Raw genomic sequence first — 22,633 nt, 5'->3', positions numbered from 1 at the left:
TGTAGATAACTAGGTTTCTAGGGTCAATTTGCTAATTATCTTTTGGGTCTGCAAGGTCTAAGTCATACTTAATGGTTCCTGATTTTTCTCTTCTCGTCAGAGATTGGACAATCTGATTTGTGCCAAAGGATTTCACTCCCAAATTCATTTTTTTTCTTTTCTTTTAGTTTAAATCGTTTTTGAAGGCTTCAATAAAGTTCAGACGCAGTAGTTTCAGCTTATTGATTCAGTTTGAGATATGATTTTTCCTTCGGCCGTCTACTATATTTAACATGTCAATAGAACTTATAATTTGTATGGTGTGGTATACCTCCTCTATCTCTTATAGTAGAGGGATTTATTGAAAATTAGAGGGTGTGAAGAATTTGTTATGAAAAGAAGAATCTTAACCACTTCAGTTTGAAGCATTTTTAGTTTCTTATTTTCAGGTTTGCTGTAGCCTGTTTGACTTTGTTGGTAATTAGGTTTCTAGGGTTCAATTTGTTAATTATCTTTTTTGTCTGGCAAGGTCCAAGTCATACTTAATGGTTCCTGAATTTTGCTCTTCTCTTAAGAGATTGGACAGCTTGATTTGTGTCAAAAGGATTTAATCCCAAATTCATTTTTTGTTCTTTTAGTATAAATCCTTCATGAAGGCTTCAATCCAAGCTTTATTAGCTAGAGACTAGTACTTTTTTTTAAAATATATATATATTTCAGGAGACTAATATCATTGCACCAAATAATTATTCCTTTGAGGTCCTCTTCTTGGTGGGCTGTTCTAAATAAGATTTTATTCACTTTAACGAGTGGTTATGCTAGCTTAATATTTTTTGTATATTGCCAATTATTGGTGCTAGAATGTGATTATCTAGTGTAATGGTAAAAATCTTGTAGTTGAAACGTGCAAGAGCATTTGATCATGCACAAGATGGCTGCTTATCGGAATTACTTAGGGTTTATGCTGATGCAATCATTATTGGATTGCTTTTCTTTTGAAGTATTGCTCTTCGGATTTTCCTTGGACTGCCTTAGTTTCCTTATTGTTTTTGGTTGGGCTACTTTTTTAAGAATTGTGTTGTTCTAACTAAGGAATGGAAAACCTATCATCCATCTAACTTATTTTGAACTTCCTTTTTTCAAGTACATCAGTTTGAAGCTATTTAGGTCTATTTTCGGGTTTGCTGTATCCTGTTTGACTTTGTAGATAACTTGGTTTCTAGGGGTTCAATTTGTTAATTATCTTTTGGGTCTGGCAAGGTCTAATTCATACTTAATGGTTCCTGAATTTTGCTCTTCTCGTCAGAGATTGGACAATCTGATTTGTGCCAAAGGATTTCACTCTCAAATTCATCTTTTTTTTTTCTTTTAGTTTAAATCGTTTTTGAAGGCTTCAATAACGTTCAGATGCAGTAGTTTCAGCTTATTGATTCAGTTTGAGATATGATTTTACTTTCGGCTGTCTACCATATTTAACATGTCAATAGAACTTATAAGTTGTATGGTGTGATATACCTCCTCTATTGTTATTATATAGTGGAGGGATTTATTGAAAATTAGAGGGTGTGATGAATTTGCTATGAAAAGAATAATCTTAACCACTTCAGTTTGAAGCATTTTTATTTTCTTATTTTCAGGTTTGCTGTAGCCTGTTTGAATTTGTTGGTAATTAGGTTTCTAGGGTTCAATTTGTTAATTATCTTTTTGGTCTGGCAAGGTCCAAGTCATACTTAATGGTTCCTGAATTTTGCTCTTCTCTTGGGAGATTGGACAGCTTGATTTGTGTCTAAAGGATTTAATCCCAAATTCATTTTTTGTTCTTTTAGTATAAATCGTTCATGAAGGCTTCAATCCAAACTTTATTAGCTGGAGACTAGTACTTTTTTTAATATATATATATTTCAGGAGACTAGTATCATTGCACCAAATAACTATTCCTTTGTGGTCCTCTTCTTGGTGGGCTGTTCTAACTAAGATTTTATTCACTTTAACGAGTGGTTATGCTAGCTTAATATTTTTTTTATATTGCCAATTATTGGTGCTAGAATGCGATTATCTAGTGCAATGGTAAAAATCTTGTAAAAGTATTGTTCTTCAGTTTTGCCTTGGACCGCCTTAGTTGCCTTAATGTTTTTGGTTGAGTTACTTTTTTAAGAATTGTGTTGTTCTGCTAAGGAATGGAAAACCTATCATCCATCTAACTTATTTTGAACTTCATTTTTCAGTACATCAGTTTGAAGCTTTTTAGTTCCTATTTTTCGGGTTTGCTGTATCCCGTTTGACTTTGTAGATAATTGGGTTTCTGGGGGTTGAATTTGTTAATTATCTTTTGGGTCTGGCAAGGTCTAAGTTATACTTAATGGTTCCTGAATTTTGCTCTTCTCTTCAGAGATTGGACAATCTGATTTGTGCCAGAGAATTTCACTTCCAAATTCATTTTTTGTTCATTTAGTTTAAATTGTTTTTGAAGGCTTTAATCCAAGCTCTATTAGCTGGAGACTAGTATTTTTTCAAATATATATACATATATTTCAGGAGAATAACATTGCACCAAATTACTATTCCTTTGAGGTCTTCTTCTTGGTGGCTGTTCTAAATTATATTTTATTCACGTTAACGAGTTGTTATGCTAGCTTAATATTTGTTTTTCTATATTGCCAATATTTGGTGCTAGAATGCAATTATCTAGTGCACTTGTATAATCTTCTTGTTGAAATGTACAAGATGACTGCTACCAGAATTAATTAGGGTTTATGCTGATGCTATTATCATTGGATGGCTTTTCTTTTAAAGCGTTGCCCTTCAGATTTGCCTTGGACCTCCTTAGGTGCCTTCATGTTTTGGTTGCATTACCTTTTTAAGAATTGTGTTGTTCTAGCTAAGGATGGAAAACCTATCATTGATCTAATTTATTTTGAACCTTCTTTTGTTGAAGTATGATTGTTTATTACTAAACTTGATCTAATTTTTTTGAACCTTCTTGTGTTGAAATATTATTGTTTATTACTAAACTTGTGTAATTGACGTTACAGCTTGAAGATAATGTTGGGATGATTTTGGAGATACTGATGATCATATAGTGCCTCGTACTGCTGATGAATACAGTGCTCAGTTGAAAGTTCAAGGTAATAGTAAAAAAAGACCACTACTTGAAGTGATTGGAGTTACTGTGATACTGATAACACAAATAAATATGGTTTTGGGGGAGAAGGAGAAAGGTGTAAACTTTGACCAAGAACAGAATGTTGGAAAAGGGACCATGGTCTCACAGTCCTGATAGCGTGTTTACCACTTCAGCTGGTAATGACACACACAAAGAAATAGCAAACATGGCTTCTGATGATGCCAGGATGTCAAGCAATGATCTTGAAACTGGAAAAATAGATTCGGTGGAAGTGACTTCTGTTCTGATGATCCTCTCCTGCTTGACAAGTGTACAGAAGACAACAATAACTACCGTTTCCACTAAATCACATAACTGCAGCTGATGATGATATCAGATTTTCTATTAATAACCCGAGGACAAAGAAATGGTGATCTCTTATACTTTGGCTTGGGAGACATAGGGAATTTTGAGGATGTTGACAGGATGTTTCAGGTAGTTCTTGAAATCCAACCATTTATTATCCATGCTATGCTTTACCATTTAAAATCCGACTAGTAGCTAGGGATGGCATGGGTCGGATTTTTGGTCCACCCGATCCGACCCGAACAATGGCTTCCCACTCGAAATCCGACCCGACCCGCATAATATAGACCCTCCAAGTGACCCGAACCCGACCCGACCCGAAATAATAAAAAAAATATTATTTTTATTCAATAAAAACAGTGATTTAATTGAAAAAAATAATATATAGAGGGGTAATATTATAATTATTCCTAAATATATAAGGTAAAATTATATTTTTTCGGGTTAGGTATTTTCACCCTAAACCTAAATCCGATTTTTTTTAAAAACCCGACCCGTCGGGTTCGGGTCCTATGCCCATCCCTACTAGGAGCTTCAAAAGGACCACCCTTTTTGGATAAATTGAGTATATACATTCCTAAATCCAAAACTATCACATATATGTACATGCACCCCATATGGACGGATGGATGCGTGTAAGTTTACAAAGTAGTGCTAATTTGAGTAAACATTTGGGTTGTGATTCAACATATATGTACATGCAACCCACAAGGAAAAGCAATACGTGGAGTAACTCAACCTTCCATATTTTTTCTTGCAGAAGTTGTGATTCAACATTTGGGCTGGGTAGTTTTTGACGATGAAGATGATTTGTACTGGTTCATCTTCCCAACTGGCTGAAGGATCTCAAGATGCATTCAAGGCTGATTCTAAACTGAAGAGTATACAAGAGGACTGTTCAACTTCTAGGCCAGCAAGTGCAGGTTTGTCAACACATGACTCCTAAAAAAAAGCATATTTCTGAATGACAATTTAACTTCTGTTAATATGATAGGTGATAATGCTGGTCTTGCTCACACGCCTTCTTTACATATAGCCAATAAAGAATCTGAAAGTAAGGATGACTCGACATCCTGTGAGCAGGTTAGAAAATCTTGTTTCTTTCTCTCTATTTCATATTTTTTTATGAATATTTAGTTATTTGGTTTTCATCACCTAGAACTTATAGGCCTTTCTTCTCAATATGAATTTAATGCTACAATAAATTTAGTGCTCGTTTATAATTTGATTTGGATAACAATCAATATGATCTACTCTTAAGCTGGTTCAAAATGAAAGATTCTTTGTTATAAGCTTTCCTGAATATATTGTTTGCTATGTGGAATTTTCATTATTTCGTCTCATTTCATTACCAAATTACAGATCAGTTCACAAGAAAAGCATTCAAAGCAGCATAAAGCGTCAGGAGGAAAAGGTCAATATCTGGAATGGTGGTTCTTTTACTCAATATAGCAGCAGCAAGCAATTTGTAGATGTGAAGCACCCCATTACCAATTCATCCTATCAACTCTTATCCTCTTCAGATCTTCAGCGGAACCTTGGACCTGATTCTGTGAATTACGTAGAGACAGATATTCCTTATATGCTTCCTGGCTACATAAATTCTTCGGATCAAGTTTCAATCTGTCCAACTATGTCTAGTGCCAAATCTGAAAATAATGACCATTCTTATTCGAAAATCAAGTTATCTCACACATCAAACCAGGTACAGTCTGTGGAGAGTTCTCATGGTCCTTCATTTGAGGCTCCTTCCATTATAACAAGTAAGAAGAAGGGAAAGCTATATTGCCAACAAGATACGCAAGTCCCACTTAATAGGACTGCCAAACATGCAAAAATGGGAAGTGAGATGGCAATTTGTGATCCAATTACCATTCTAAACCAGGTACAACAGGATGCATGTCGTAGTGAAGTTGAAGGTGTTTGTGTAGTAAATCCAGATGAATTAGATTCTTCAAATGCAAGGGAAACCTCTTGTGTAATTTCTCCTTTGGACGAAGTCTCACTAGAGGCAACTAGTTTTCGGCAGCTTCAACAAGTCATGGAAAAGGTATAGTATATGCAAAGGTTTTCTTATGTGCAAGTGCGCTTGTTCTCTTGGCTAATCCGTAAACATGGTATTGATCTAATCAAAATGTTTCAAATTTCAGCTGGATATCAGGACAAAGCTGTGCATACGGGATAGTCTGTATCGTTTGGCTAGGAGTGCTGAACAAAGGCACAATTGCTCGAAACCAAAAGGTGGCATCCGGGATGATAAAGATGAAGATGCGAGTGGTTCATCAGTGGCCAATGAAACAAGCAAGTATGTTTCGTTACTTGAATCATGGATTTCTTAGTACTTCTTAATATCACTGATACTGAAACTAGTACATAAGATAGTTAATGGTGGTGTACAGGGAAGGGTTTAATTTGTCTATTCGAAATTGACATGAACCTAAGAAGTATTTATGAATAAAAAGGGGGTCAAGAGTTTAATGTGCTTAATTTTAAAATTGACTGAGATCTAAGAAGTATTTATACTTAAAAAACGAGGGGGTGGATAGGGCTTAGTTTGTCTAATTTCAAAATTGACTGGGACCTAAGTAGTAGTTAAACCTAAAAAGTATGGTCCAAACTAGTTTTTTTCTGGTTTCAAAACTACCAAGGACTTGAGAAGTAATTGAATCAATTTTTATCTAGGGGGAGGAAGGAAAGCTTAATTTGCCTATTTGCAAAACTAGCAGGGACCTAAGAAGTTATTGAACCCAAATAATTCATAATTCGAAATGTTTGTTTTATCCAGGTGCACCGGGTTTATGGATATGGAAACTGACACAAACCCTATAGATAGATCCATAGCACACTTACTATTCCATAGGCCTTCAGATCCTTCTCAAAGGCCGGATATCGACGCTGCATCGTCGAAGTCTCATGCCATGGTAAGCATTCCTTTATCGCCCTTCGTTTTTTCTTTCTTTCTGTGAACTCGAAGAAAGTCCATGTCTCATAACAGATCGTAATGACAGATTCATGGCTCTATCACGGATCCACTTCCAATGTTATCAGAAGAACAAGTTGGCGGCAATGGAACCTATGCTGCCGGTTCAGATAAAAAAGCGCCGACAAACTGTGACGGAAGGTAATCTTTGTAAAATTTGATCTATTTGTTCATGATCATGATAATGGTGATCTGTGAGTCCGGCATCGACATAAGTTGTGCAGGTTCGTCCCCTATTTTAGATTTTTTTTCCCTTAGACACACCATGGTCTTTTGGCAGCATGTGTTATTAAATCATTTGCAACGGTTTGTGATAAACTTACTCATTCGCTTCTCTCTCATTAATACTTCAAAAATCTCTGTTTTTTTTCACAAAATTCAGCCATGTTTCCATTAATTTCCTTTTCTAATTAGACTCAATACCATTGACCTCGTAAGATGGAGTAACTTTTACCGTAGTCCATTTTGGCCCATTATTTTCGTTCCTTTCATCACTTTAGTCCTTGGTTGTTTTCGTTAAAAACTGATGTAGACTAGTGAGACATTGTCGGCATGTCTAAAAGTAAGTGAAACTAAACTCGTAAAAAATCAATTAAAAATTCAAAAGATTAAAAATATGCTGTAACGATTTTATGAATTTTAATTTAAGAAACAGTTAAATATATTTATGATTTTTTAAATATATAATTTCTAAAACTGAGGTCTAAAATTTGATAGTTTCTGGATACTTTTATATTTTAAAATTCTTATTTTTTTTTGTATTATTTTAATTATTTAATGTTTGAATTTTTTTGAAAGATTAATGTTTGATTTTAATTGTTTTTACGTGAGGGTCTTATTGGGTCACCGTCTATTTTTGGAACAAGATAGGACTAAATGCTCAAGTGATTAAGAGTTGTAAAAGTACTGAAGTTAAATTTCAAAAATGAAAAAAAAGGCCTAAAATAAATATTAATCTTTAAATTACGCGGAGACCATCAAACTATAGTCATTAATCGATCTTGCCATCGAATTATTTTTTATCTCAATTCGACCACCAAACTTTTTAATTGATTCAATCAGACTACTCCATTAAAAAAATAGACTTGTTGACATGTCCATTAATAAAATTAACATAATTATATATTTGGTCTTTAATATTTACATATTCTATCAATTTAGTTACTATTTTAATTCAATTAAATAAATTTAACTATCCAATTAGAACATAACACGTGTCAACACATGATTGGAAGGTTTTATTTATGAATTTTAAATTATTAATTTAATGATTTTGTATCCAATCAAGTGGTGACATGTGTCACAACTGCAGGATCGAACCTGCGTCTAAGGGGGTGAAGGGTAACAAGGCGCCCAAACCACTGGGCCAAAGCTCCCCAATGGTTCTAACTTACAACAATTTGTATTTGATTTCTAAAAGTTAATGATAAAAACAATGAAACAAATTATTTGTTTAAATAAATAATTTTTTCTTTAACCGTTAGTCGAACTAAAATTTATTTGAAAATTATTAACGAACCAAATTAACCGAATTTTTTTCTTTAACATTAATCGAACCGAAATTATTTGACCGTTAATCGAACCAAAATTTATTTGAAAATTATTAACCGAATATTTTTCTTTAACCATTAATCGAACCAAAATTATTTGAACGTTAATCGAACCAAAATTTATTTGAAAATTATTAACCGAATAAAATAAATTATTTTTCTTTAACCGTTAATCGAACCGAAATTTAATTTGAAAATTATTAACCGAACCAAATCAACCGATTTTTTTTCTTTAACCATTAATTGAACCAAAATTTATTTGAAAATTATTAACCAAATTAACCGAATAAAATAAATTATTTTTCTTTAACCGTTAATCGAACCGAAATTTATTTGAAATTTATTTGACGAACCAAATCAACCGATTTTTTTCTTTAACTATTAATCGAACCAAAATTATTTGACCGTTAATCGAATCGAAATTTATTTGAAAATTATTACCAAAATAAAATAAATTATTTTTTCCTTAACCGTTAATCGATCCGAAATTTATTTAAAAATTATTAACCGAATTTTTTCTTTAACAATTAATTAAACCGAAATTTATTTAAACAAATAATTTTTTTCATTTTTTTATCATTAACAAACATTTAGAAGTTAAATACAAATTGTTGTAAGTTAAAATCATTTGGGAGTTTTGGGCGCAGGTTCGATCCTACCTAACTGCATCTTTTTAGTTCTATTTTCCATTTCAATCAGGTGGTGACACGTGTCACCACCTGATTGGATAAAAATCATTAAATTAATAATTTAAAATTTATAAATAAAACCTTCCAATCATGTATTGACACGTGCCATGTTCTAATTGGATAGTTAAATTTATTTAATTGAATTATAATAGTGACTAAATTGATAGAATATGTAAATATTAAGGACCAAATGTATAATTATTCCAATATTAAGGACTAAATATATAATTATGCCAATTTTATTAACGGACACGTCAACAAGTTCTTTTTTTTTAACGGAGAGTGATCTGATTGAATCAATTAAAAAGTTTAGTAGTCGAATTGAGATAAAAAATAATTCAGTGACAAAATCGATTAATGATCATAGTTTGATAGTCTCCCGTGTAGTTTACCCTAAATCTTTTAACTAAACGTCATGCATCGGAACAATTTGGTTACTGTACTACAAGAGTGATTATGTTATACAAATCATCCGTCGTATATAAAATAAAATTTGATTCGTGACGTGACGTGACATCAATTATGAATGAACAAACAAATTAAAAATAAATAAGCAATTCCTTGATATTTCCTTAGTTTAGGCTAAACTTATCCAAGGGTCGGTCGTTTTACACGGTGATCTATAATTCGACTCGGTCCATCCGGCCAACCCAAATTCCTAGAGAAGAATTTTGAAAATTTTCTTAGGTGTGAAACCTTTACTTGCAAAATCCAAATACTAATTTCACATAGGCAATTGCTTGTCTTATACTTATTCCTCATGCACCAAGTCCGTAAAATCTCAATTCAAGTGCGAAAAACAAGTAAAACACAGTACATAGATTAAGCATTCTTAATAGGCTATAATACATAACATTCCCAGATAAACCTCAATGTACCTAGAACAACATGGATCAATGAATTTAAAGTTCGCAGACAATGGATATCGCATGGACTATATTGGTTAGATAACCCCGTCAACCTAGAACACCAACATTTTCCGAGGTGCAAGTCTGGAATATCCGACTAGTCAAATTGCTGCCTGAGTTGCATCTCTGTCTCACTCTTCCAGCTTGCATGTGATGATTGGCCCTTCATTCTCTTACTTTTCTCTTTATCTTTGATAGTAGACCCCTTCTTCTTGGAATCTTTGTCGGCATCTGCAAGAGGACGGTCACCACACACCGGGCAGACCATTCCTCTAGCACTCGAGTATGTCTTAGGAACTCCGCATTGTAGGCACATCCTATAAACAAAACATTGATTTGGTTAAGATGACAGGACGGCAAAAATTATACGAAAAGGCTTGTTTAGGTGCAGTGCATCTCATATTTAGATTGAAGCTGGTTATAAATCTATAACCAGAAAGAAAGAATGGAAAAAGACTGTTCGGAAAAAGACTTCTGAATTTATGCAGGAAACAATTACGATGTACCTCAAGAGTTCAGCAGCATCTTCTGCATTTGGATTCGTTGCAGTTGCGACTCGCTTTGTTCCATCCTGTTTGGTGTTTGGAACTGCTGACACAGGAGGCTTGCTACCCTCGATATCACTTCTCACTCGATCATGGATTCCAACAAGCTGAGGTTTTGCTTCTACCACAGCACCTTTAAACAACCAACAAAACCGAAACCCAATTACTCATACAACGGAAATGACAATTAGGTTATAGATTGATAAACCCCTAATATCAAACAACATCAATGTAACCATACTGTAAAATCGGAAGACAAATGACCAGCCAAGGGCCAAAGTGCCTTGACGGGTAGAGAAGGGCATGGTTTAAACTTCAAAATTCTTGAAGAAACATCACTTAGAAGTTACAAGAACTGAAAGTAGCATACACATTAGAAGCTATTCAACAAAATTGATCATTCGGACACCCAATAAATAAATCCATCGACATTGTTCCTTGCCGGAACTGCAAAGATATAGCACCAACTGTAAACATTTCAATAGAAGCATAATCCAAAAGCCTACTCCATGCACCAAAAGAAACATAGCTGATACGGAACTTTGCTCTTCTACTCTCGAGGTTCTACTTTCTTCCTAAAAGCAGCTTTTTCCACCGTATTTAAATCAAATACGGCCGATAATCAATTTAAATAAACACAGTAAATGTAAACCTTCTGAGCCCATGTCTTGGCTAAAGAATCTGTAAAACGAACTTTGAAATTGGGAAAATGAGAGAAATACCAGAAGGCATATCCTTCTTATCTTTGAATTCCCTCCGTCCACGATGCCTTCCTTGCTGTTGGGCAGAGTCACTTACCGAACCCGGTTCCTCAACTGCATGGTTTAGGAACTCCGGTGGCCCTGAAATCTCCAGGAACCAACAAGAGAACAAATACCCTTACAAAATCAGAACCACCCTAATTCTATCATTACCTAAAAAAAACCCTAATTCCACCATCATCAATTTAGAGAGCCTTTTTTTTATCTACTTTCAATCGGTGAACAAGAAATATTATTACTTACAAAAGATTTTAATTTTATTTCACAAAAAGCAGGAACCTAACTTTACTTCAAATTTCACAAATTCCCTACACATTATTAGCTAGAGGGTTTTTTTACCAAAATATTTAGGGCGAAAGAAATAAAAAATTATACCTTCGAAAAAGCGTCGAATGCGGAAGGGAGAGCGGATTTTCGAGTGGGATCGGGGAAATCGAAGACGGAGGAGTCGTACCGCTTGGGAGCGGCGGAGTGGGTATTACCACCGATGCCGTCGCCTTCTTCACCGGCATCTTCTTCGGAAGAGTCCCCGTAACGAATACGGTCAGGCTCAGCCGGTTCTTCATCTTCCGCCGAAGAATAGCCTTGAAGGAGAGATAAGCTCATTGCCCTCTTTCCCGTATCTGGGCTTCGATGGTCTACGGATTTTTTTCTTAATCCCCGATGCTTCTACGTTTTACAGTTTTATATTTGGGTAAATATACTTTTTGGTACTCAAACTTGACTTTAATGTTCAATTTGGTACAATTATTTTTGTCCAAATTGATCCTTGTACTTCTCTAAAAGGTTCAAATAGTACATACAATTTTTAAATGGAGTTTCTTGATCTTTTCATAATTAGGGACGTATTCACTGTTCTTTATGGTACCCACGAGGCCTAACGGGTCGAAGAACTTACCTCCCGAGAAGTCCTATTGGTCGGTGGTGCTGGTGAAGTTCTCGACCGTCTTGGACCACGTAATCGCCCATTTTAGGGATTGTGAATATGGGTTGAAGAAATCCAACCCATGAGGAGGAGGATGGTGTCGAGAAGTGAGCCGAAAGAGAATGGGGCTACTGCAGTGGCTCGGGTTCGACTTCGACCTCGAACCATGGCATGTCACTCCAGGCTTAACCTATGAAGATACCCATGACGGCTGCTATGGCCCAACTTCCATGTACCATTTGAGGAAAGTTGGGTCCTAGCCTAGACATGTGGGTCAAATCCGTAATATCCTTGATGCCTCCCACTCAAACACATGCACGGCTCAAAACCTAGTAAATTTTATGATTCTGGGAAGGATCAAACCACAATTTTACCATTTAAGGGTCAAAGCCCCTTGATGCTGCCCCCATTTTCATTTATCATCGAGTTCAGGCTTGGTCTTGAGTAACTCTCACTAATGAACTGTTGGAACACGAAAAATAAAAGAATCAATAATGTTATGTTTGGTTATACAAGTACCAACGCAGTTAATCTATAGAATGTCCACGGGGAGTATTTTCTTTAAACGTTTTAGGTTCGAATAATTATTTCCACATGACGTGTGCGACGTCAATAGATTAAAAAACTTAGTCGTATTAGGATTCAAGAATAAAACATAGACTTCAAGTTCTATTGTGATTTTATTTTGTGAATAGACTTTTTAATGTAATTTGGGGAGATTATAATGTAATATCGATTCAAAACGTTTTTAATCAATTGATAACGTGCACACATCTTACAAATGTAATTGTTCGAACCCAAGATTTCTAAAGAGAATTACATTTTTTATCATTGATATCACTTGATAACTTCTTGTTTCAAGAATTTAATATGAGAGAACAATTCTTTTAATTTAATTTACTTTATTCCTAATATCTTAATTTAAATCCTGATCTTATCAATAAATATTAGTTTAAAATAAGGAACAATGCAAGTTACTGAAATCATGAAGGCCAAAGCACAGCTCATTGCCCTTTTAAGCTAATTGAGCTAATCATTTCCAACACAATGCTAGCGAATCTGAATTAATATTTTAAAAATAAAAATACTTTTATTTATATTAAATTATAAAATAACAGTGATATAATAAATTTACGTGTTGGTTCGAGTTTAGTTCAAATAAAAAATTAAAATATAAATAAACATGAACCAATCCATGAACGTCTCTAATACATGAAAATAAAAAATACTGATGTCTGTTGGTTCTAGTTCGAGTCGGATGTTTTGTCCATCCCAACTTAATTCAAATATTGAATTACTTCACCTCCGCATGCACCGCATCCAACTTGAGGCTAGAGGTGTTTCAAGTTCGGTTTTAACCGAATTAACTCATCGAATCAATTTTTTAAGTTGATTTTGAGTCCATCCGGTTAATATTTAATGATTTTTTAAATTTTGTTACCAGTTAATTCGGTTTGAAATTGATTAATTAATCGAATTAACGAAAATATTAAATATATACATAATTATTTATATTATATGTAAATTTCGGTTAATCGATAGAATTAATTGATTATTTTTAAATTTCGGTTAATCGATCGAATTAATTAAAAATTTTTCGTTTCAATTAAAATTTTCAAAAAAAAATCAATTAATAAATTTTACGTAATTCAATTTGAATGATTAACCGAATCGACTGACTAAACGCCACTACATGAGTTTAGGATGTGTCCACCGACCTTAAATTTGATATGATATTTCAGGTTAAAACTCACATCTAATTTGATCCAACCCATATATTTAAAAAAAAAATTATTGAATAAAACAAAGAAACAAATTAAAAAATAAAATAAAATAGATATTATTATAATTATTTCTAAATATATTAATGATAATTATATTATTATGTTATGTCATCTTTTTCATCTTAAATTCAAATCTGAATTGAGTCAATCACATTTTAAAAATTTGACACAACTTGATCCTAACTAAAATTTTTAAAGTAAAAAATTATTCAATTTGGTTAGATCGAATCAAAATTCGTTAGATCCAGATAAAATAGACATCTCTAACATGGATCCAATAAAAATATATAAAATAGATAATTTATAATTTATTTATTATTTTAAATAGGTTTAATTATAAAATAACCGTCTAAACTATATATCTTTTTACGAATAGGTGTCTAAACTATTTTTGAATGATCATGGTGCCTAATGTTACAAACGTTACCCCTTTAGGTGTTCGGGTCATAAACGCTATTAATTTCTCCCGTTAAGTGACACATGTCATATTCCGATCATAATTTTAAAATTTTTATTTAAAGTTAAAAAATTAAAATTATATTTTAAAAAAATTGCCCCAAAACTTTTAAAACATTCATTTCAACATCTAAAAACACACCGAGCTCCGCCCTTTGCCATCGACGAAGCTCCACCAACCTCACCTCCCCTCGACGATCAAAACCCCTATGAAATCTCAAACGATTGACGGTCGATTGACTAACAATCAATGTTTTATGCCATGTGAACCAAAATCACGATCCCATGTGGGTTTAATGGTAAGTCGGAAGAAACTACGGCGGCGTATGACTAGGAGGATTGCAGGAACTACGTTGACTATAATGGTCGTGGTTGGAAATGGTGGTAACGATGGGTTAGGGTTAGGATTGAGAGATTTTAGGGATTTTGGAGCTTTTTTATAATTTAAGAGAAATTGAATTTTTTTATAAATATAATAATATTTTTAATATTTTAAAAAATAAATTTTAAAATTAATAGAATTGACACATACCACTTAACAGGCAAATCAACGAGATAATGTTGTTGGAAAAAAAAAGTTCACGAGATAATGCGTTCCAATAATTAATTGCTAAGATAGGGTGAATCTACAGTTCGAACATATATCGCCAGGCTCTCCTGGCGACCAAGGAGGTTGCCATGGCGTCCATGTGAGCTGTGGTGAGCTGCTGTATTACCTATATTGGTAATTAGGCTTTTACCCGAAACACCAGTTCGGTCGCCGGATCAACCTATAAGGTCGCCCGGCATACATGGCGACCTCCATTTCAACGTAGTTAAAAGCCTAATTATCGATTTAGGTAATCGTTGTTACTTAGAGAAATTTAGGTAATCGCATGAAAGCCTAATTACCGATATAGGTAATATTTGTACTTAGGGAAATTTAGATAATCGTTGTTCGGAGCACATGACGACCTACATACAAATTTTCTTTTTCAACACATTATTCCACATATTTTACCCCACTTAACAGAGTAGTTAATGGTTCGGAAACCTAAAATTGCAATATTTATAACATTAGTCCCGAAGATCATTCAAATAATAATTTAGATACCTATTCGTAAAAAACGTTATAGGTTGAATACTTATTTTAAAATTAACCCTTTAAATATATGTTATTCCTCTCCTTCCACAATAAAACCCCTCTCATCCCCTTGTTCGAATGCCAAAGCCTCCCATTTCCGAAACAAACCAAAGCTCCAAAACCCACTCTTTAGCTATAATGGCGGTCTCAATATTCACATCCACTTTCAGCCTTGCCATCCTCTCAATCTTGTCCGTCGATGCTTCCCACCGCCACCACACGACGGCACAATTACGTCCTCCTCCTTGACCTCCGCCGTGGGACTGCTCTTCTCTGATCCTGAACATGGCGGATTGTTTTTCGTGTCGAGCGGAGCGATGTGTCAAAGCCGGAAGGAATTTGCTGTTCTGGGCTGAAAACCGTGTTGAAAACTGGCCCCAAGTGTCTGTGAGGCTTTTAAGAGCAGCGCTTCCATGGGTGTTTATCTGAATGTGACGAAAGCCTCCAATTTGCCCGCCGCTTGCAATGTTTCTGCTCCTTCTTCCACTAACTGCGCCGGTGAGTGACTTTAGCTTTAAAAAAGTCTGTGTTTTGCTACTCTTTCGTGGAACGAATTGTGGATCTTCATCTGATTTGTTGTTTGATTAACATGGTGACAATTATCATGAATTTGAACGAGATGTGAAAAGGGTAAACTATTTTGGGTCACTTTGTTATTTTTGTTTTTAAAATCAAATCTAATGTTTTATTTTGTCATCAGTTTTTTTAATGATGTCACGTTTGTTAGTTTTTTAATGGTGTGCGATCAAAATGTATTTTGGTATAATTTAAAGGTAACAATAATTGAGTGGCCAAAGAATTTAAAAATTATAGTTCGGTGACCAGATATGTAGTTTACCTGAAAAATGATAGGTTTTGGATTTTGGAGCTTATGATTAATAAGTAATAATGATGTTATTTTGCGTTTTGGCAGTGTCTGTCACTCCTACTGGGCACCAGGTACGTGCTCTCATAAATCTTATGTATATGTACTCTTAACTTTGTTCTGCATTAATAATCTCTAACTTTTAATTCCTTGCCAACTATGCAGGTGGTGCACCCACAACATCCTCGGACGGAGAGCGCAAACGAATTAGCACCGGCACCAGCCCTGGCAGCTCAGGCTCTTCAGTGCTTTCGGTTTTGGCTGGATCTGTCGTATTTCGTCGGCATTGTTAGTACATTAGTATCCGGCTACGTATTATGTTAAAACCGTTACCGATAATTCAGGTCGAGCGAGGGAGAGGGATGTAACAACATATGAGAGGGACCATTTTGATGTTTATGTTTAGTTCTTTCTGTATAATTAGTTCCCCTTGTTATTTTCCTTTCATGTTCGTGGCTTACTTTGAAACCCTTTTGAGCTCTGGACCATTTATTTCCCATTTGTAACTCTAATTTCATCTGCTGAATTGATCCTGGAAACCGCATTTTCCCCCATGGGGTTACTGCTATGTAGCATGACTATTTGAACTGGTATTGTTTTGATGGTAAGGATTGAATCTGGGACCATATAATTCATCCGGAGAGCTGTGAGAAGCGGAGTCTGCGATGATCCGATCGACATTCGGAATATTTCCTCTTTTGGCTACTCTTCTCGTCTTTCAGCTAACCCATCACCCTCCAACGTCTTGACCACTTTTGCCATCTTCGCTCATTCCATCGAGAGCCGAGAAAGATCGAAAGCCCTCTGTCCTGTAACGAGTTCGAGAAGCATGCCACCATAACCAAAAACATCCGTTTTCTCCGACGATTTTCCGGTCGATAGGTATTCAGGTGCTGTATGACCAGTTGTGCCACGGACAGCAGTGGTGACTTGAGTATACTCAAAATAAAATCTTAAAAATCAAATTCAAACATGGAAATAAAGGTTTTAACCTAAATTCATTAGCTTCGGATTCTCCAATAGAGTGGTTCATAGCACAAAATTAAATCATGCATGTGGCATTAATTTAAAGCGTAAACTACACCAATAGTAAAATGTTTGAATAAGTTTTCTTTTTCCCCACTAAACCTTCAAAAATGATAAATTGGTCACTAACGTTATCGATTTATAACAAAATGCTCACTAACATTATCGATTTATAACAAAATGGTCACTCTACCATCATCTTCGTTAAAATGATGACGTGCCAATGTTAAGAAAATGATTAATATTTAGTTTTACACCTAAACTATAGCTAAAACATCAAATAAGTCATCGAACAATGATTTATATTTAATTTACCCTCAAAACTTTCTAATTTCAAGTTTTTTCAAATACCCCACTGTAACACCCCAACCCGTATCCGACTTGAATACGAGTTCGAGATGTCACATTGACTTTTAAAAACGATATTCTTACAAAATATCAAAACATTTGAGCTCTTTTTAAGAAAATATGTTAATATATTGTTGAATAATATTTGTTATAACCAATTTAAGAAAATATACGTTTTATGAACATTAACATACAGTATGAACAGTGAACTAAATTCATAAAATCCAAGATTTCATCCGTATAAAAGTTTCATTTTACATATACACATTTAAAATATTATAAAATTCAATCATATGATTTTACAAAACCGATTAAAACATATCAGATTCAAATCTTTTATATTATTACATGCCAGCTAAATTCTTTCTAACAAAATACATGTAATTCAATTTACATTTCTGATCTGATCTTAGATAAGGAGAACTGACCTGTCTTGTTCCTCTTTACTTCTCTTTTCGCTTTCCAAACCTACGTGTGAAAAAATCACACGCTAAGTCGATGACTTAGTGAGGCATAAAACATATAATATAACCATATACCATTTCATATAAACAAAAGGTATACATATGCAAATACCATCATATCTATAAAACATATATCATTTCCGTAACATATACCCACATACACATATATCCTTATCAACACGTTTAACATTTCACATTCATTATCATTAATCCATTTACCATATGATCTTGTACTTACCATTTTGTATCATATAACACATATATATCCTCATAAGGAAACACATAAAACATCGTATCATTCTTGTGAAATATTTCATATCACCAAAAGCATATACATAACATTTATTATATTTGTTATTATCTCTTTTAGCCCATGGTACACTGGTGAGAACTGAAGGTATGTGAGTACTGTGAGGTTGTGCACTATGCTCACACCAGCTCGTATAATTTGCACCGAAGTGCCACGTAGAATTTGTCCCGAAGGACCGCGTAGAAATGCCGTAGCCATATAAGATTGTCCATAAGGACCATATATAAATTCCTTAAGAATCATATACGTATACCAAGGATCAAGTAAGTGTCTCAAAAGACCTCATACATGCTCCAAAGAATACATATACGTCCCGAAAGACCACGTAAATTTTGTCCCAAAAGACCACGTAGACCCTCTACTCTTGGCATGCCAACTATACCTCTAGATCTCATGACACATGACATGGGCATTATCTTTCATATTTATTACATATTCATATCGGCACATAGTTCACTTACACGTAGAACATTTTCATATAATTCACTTTCACATGTCACATGGCTTATATCTTGTTCTTATGTCTTCTCATAGACATATCATTTCCATACCTTTATCACGTAGCTCATATAATTTTTCCTGCATATTCATGTCACATATTTCATATCATTTTACATGGAATCACGTAGATTGTTTCATATGGCTCATATCATTTCTCATTTGTTCATATACATATTTCATATATAATTCACATAACACATAAGATAACATATCATGCATATCACATAGTTGCTATCATCTTTTCCATATATCTTCATGTAGTTCAATATCATATATTTCACATAATAACATATTACACCTATACACATTTCATGTACTCATGCACACATAAATATCACATAATATTTTAGAAATTACTTCTTACCATAATAACTCTATCACTGGCTCATCGCAAGCCAATGTTTGATCAATAACATTAGTACAATTAAATTGCACTCACCTTAGCCTTGCTTTGATTCAATCCTAACTCTTTGATTGTTCCAGAACTTGTTTAGGCTCGATATCTACATAACATAAATTTCAAGATGATTTTCAGAAGCCTAAACCTTATAACTTGGTATTAATAACTTAGGATAATTTAATGAACCAAATTTCAGTTTTTCCTTTAGGAGTGCACCGATGCACTATGGGTGCATCGGTACCCAAAATAACTTCAAAATATCTATGCATCGATGCACCCCTTAATGCATCGATGCACCTTAAAAATTGTCTTAGTGCATCGGACATACTCATAGTGATCGATGCACCTGTCCAAAATAGCCCGAAATTCATCAATACCTCATCCAAATTTTCATGTATAAAATCCTTATCATGCTACTAAATTCATCTATAACAACTTTAACCAATTCCTATGATTCCAACACCCTATAATCTTCCATATTTCATCCAAATTCTTAGAGCTAAGAATCATACCAAATTTTCCATGTTATCCAAACTTAATTCTAACACTTCTAACTTCTTATTATTATAGATGACAAGTCAATTCAACCTCCAAATTCATTTAAACCTTCTTATTCAAATTTTACTTAAAACCCCATTTTCTTTAATCTTTTATAACTTCTTTATCTTATGATTTTAAGACAAATTAAGCTTTCCTTAAGCTTAATTATCATCTAAGGATCAAAACCCAACATTTAATTGAACAAATAATCAACTAATTAGAAAACTTACCTTTGCTTGGAACCTTACGTTGGAGAGAGAAGATGAAGATGGGCGAAATGTCTGGAAATTTAATTCCCAACATATGCTCCACATGGGTATTATAATACCCATTATCATTATTTTATTATTTATTGTTCAATGACCATTTTACCCTTTAATTCCTTTGATAATTACTAAAACTTTCAGGAAATACTTTCAATTAAATCATTGAACCTTTCAACTTTTCCACTTTAATCACCAAATTCTAAAATTTTACAATTTAATCACTAACCATAATTTGGGATGTTACACCCACTCCCCCACTGTATTCAAACCACCTTCCTTACAAAATAAAAAATGACAGAGGTTTAAAAATAATTTATTTTTTTATTTTTTATATACTTTCTCATTTTCATTTTTTTATGATGAGAGGTTGAGATTGTTACTGCAAGAACAAAAAAAAAGACAAATTACAATATTAATAAAATAAATGGAGTCAAATGCATCTATTTTATTTAATCAAAGAGGCCAAGAGATACAAAAAACAACAAACAAAACAATGATACAAAAAACAACAAACAAAACAATGAAGCTTCAAAATCTGTTGAAGAAGCTGGAGATGGATAACCATGTATGGAAAAAGTGGCACGTGAGAACGAAGCGATGGTTTTGTCTCAAACAATAAACTGAACACTACGAGAAGAAGTATCTACCAACAATGGAGTCGGTGATGCAGAATCATGTTGTGAAGTTGAAGATCAACAAGATGAAGAAAGAATAAGAATGACAATGGTTTACAAACGTTGTGATAGTCCAAGTATTGCATTTTGGACTCTATAATAGTTGTACATGGTAAAGTTAGCAAACAACCATAATGCAAATTAGTAACACATTACATCGACCACTAACACAAATATTTTCGTTTATTGATCGTTTTGGGTCAAATATTTCTGACTTATTTGATATTTTATAGTTATCTTGTTAATTTAAAGTATGTTATGGAAACTACTGCTAGTTTCAGACCTACAATTATCAACATGATTTTTCTTGTCAAACCACCAGTTGTGTAATATCCTAAATTTTGAGCTAGTAGTTTCAGATTTACCCGAGAGGCATGTAGACCCCCATGGATTTCATAATTTAAATCTTTAGACTTAAGTAGATTGGAATTGCGCCCAATTAACCATAAAAAAGACAATTTTGATTATAAGGCAAAAAAGGGAAGAACTAAAAGTGTAATTACACCATTAAAAAGAAGAAGACAATATTTTTGGCTTTTAATTATGTTTTGGACATGGGGTTCTAATTTCCCATCTTCTCTTCTTTATTTTTCTTTCTTCCTTCATCTTCCTTCTCCAAACGCATAACCCAAGGTAAGTGTTGGGATTTCTTCCTTACTTTCTTAAGCTTCAAAATCCATCTTTAATCTTCCTACAACATCCTTTTGTTGATAAATACATGCATCTTTGTTGGTTAGTTAAAAAGAGTGAGAAATCAACCAAACCTTAAGGGAAGTGAGTGTAACCAAGCAATGAACTTTATTTCGGGATCCTAACATCAAGGCAATATATAAAGATTTTCATAAGTATACAAATTTGCTAGGATTTGAGTATTTATTTTATGATCAAATGACGTTTTAGAGGTTAAGAAGACGTTTTTATGCCACTTTATAACCGTAAGTAACTCTCTAAAGATTTAATGCATGATAAGGAACCAAACTAAGACATTTGGGATGAGTGTTAGGTGTTTCCCGATCCTAAACAAGTCATTTATGGGTTCAAGTATCGATAATAGATGATTTGGTGATATGAACCTTGTAATATCCCAAATCAGGGTCAGTGACTAAATTGCAAAATTTGAAAGTTTTGTGTTCAATTTAGAATGAAATTTAAAAGTCTTGGGATTTAAGTAAAAATTTTAATATTGGATTAAATAGAAAAGATGGATGAACTAAAGGGGCAAAATGGTCTTTTCATGGGAAAGATTTTTATCTTCCCTTTTTAGTATTATAAACGTGGGAAAATGAGAGTTCCAGACTTTTCTTCTTCGTTCCTCATTTTCCACCGTGAAGCCATAGAAAAGGTAAGATCTCTTGTTAGTTGATATTTAGCTGAATTTAGGATTTGGTTATGATTATTGGATGATAATTAAGCTTTAGGAAAGCTTAAATCATCTTAAAAACAAAGGATGGTGAATTAGGAGAGATTAAAGATTAAGAGTTTTTGAATGAAATTATGGAATAGAGTTCTTACTCAAATTGGAAGATAAATTGACTTGTCAATGGTTGAATTAAGAGATATGAAGCGAGGGATTGAATTTAGAACAAGAAGAAAAAATTAGAGTGATTCTTGAATTCTATGTAGAGAATTAGATTTGAAGTTAAGATGTATTGAATGAGTAGTAATGAGTTTAAGCATGTATATGTAAGTTAAGAATAAGAAAGGGGATGATATGAAGTGTTTGAGAGGAAATGAAGTAATTTTCGTGCTAAAAAATGATTTCTGGGTTAGGGGGAATCGATACCCATTCAAAGGGGTACCGATACCCTCTCAAACGAGTAGAATTCCAGAATGTCATGAGGGTATCGATACCTCCAGTAGGGAATCGATACCCCCTAAAGGAAAATTGAAAATATGGGTTTAATAAGTTCGTTAAGTTGATAGTATCCAACTACAAGGTGTAGGTATCTAATAATTGCCTTAAAATGTACATTTATGTAGATTCTGAGCATAAGGAATTCTGGAACATTTGGCAAGTAAGATCGATCAAGGGAAAGATTAGAGATTGAGATTGACTAATGAGACCAGTGA

General features: G+C 33.7%; 1 protein-coding gene and 1 pseudogene across 1 annotated transcript; one reads left to right on the top strand and one right to left on the bottom strand.

Moving 5' to 3' along the window:
• Positions 1–3,221: 3,221 nt before the first annotated feature.
• LOC120202573 lies at positions 3,222–6,594 on the top strand (annotated as a pseudogene).
• Positions 6,595–9,485: 2,891 nt separating this feature from the next.
• On the bottom strand, positions 9,486–11,563 carry LOC120202657. Its single transcript, XM_039203072.1, has 4 exons — positions 11,257–11,563; positions 10,843–10,969; positions 10,082–10,253; positions 9,486–9,892 (listed from the first exon to the last, which is right to left on the bottom strand). The coding sequence occupies exons 1-4, from the start codon at positions 11,485–11,487 to the stop codon at positions 9,673–9,675; spliced, it is 750 nt and encodes a 249-aa protein (XP_039059003.1). The 5' UTR covers positions 11,488–11,563; the 3' UTR covers positions 9,486–9,672.
• Between the last annotated feature and the right edge of the window lie 11,070 nt (positions 11,564–22,633).

The sequence above is a fragment of the Hibiscus syriacus genome, unplaced genomic scaffold (assembly GCF_006381635.1).
Source record: "Hibiscus syriacus cultivar Baekdansim isolate YM2019G1 unplaced genomic scaffold, ASM638163v2 tig00008957_pilon, whole genome shotgun sequence".
In the NCBI taxonomy this organism is placed as follows: Eukaryota; Viridiplantae; Streptophyta; class Magnoliopsida; order Malvales; family Malvaceae; genus Hibiscus; species Hibiscus syriacus.
The sequence above is the reverse complement of the archived record's forward strand: the minus strand, read 5'-3'. Positions and strand labels throughout refer to the sequence as shown.

Bases quoted from the DNA above. Each gene is read 5' to 3' on its own strand.
- LOC120202657 (XM_039203072.1), bottom strand. From the start codon at position 11,487: ATGAGCTTATCTCTCCTTCAAGGCTATTCTTCGGCGGAAGATGAAGAA. The intron at 10,254-10,842 runs GTATTTCTCTCA...GGTTGTTTAAAG, and splicing joins TAAGAAGGATATGCCTTCTG to GTGCTGTGGTAGAAGCAAAA. The intron at 9,893-10,081 runs GTACATCGTAAT...TTTTGTTTATAG, and splicing joins GATGCTGCTGAACTCTTGAG to GATGTGCCTACAATGCGGAG.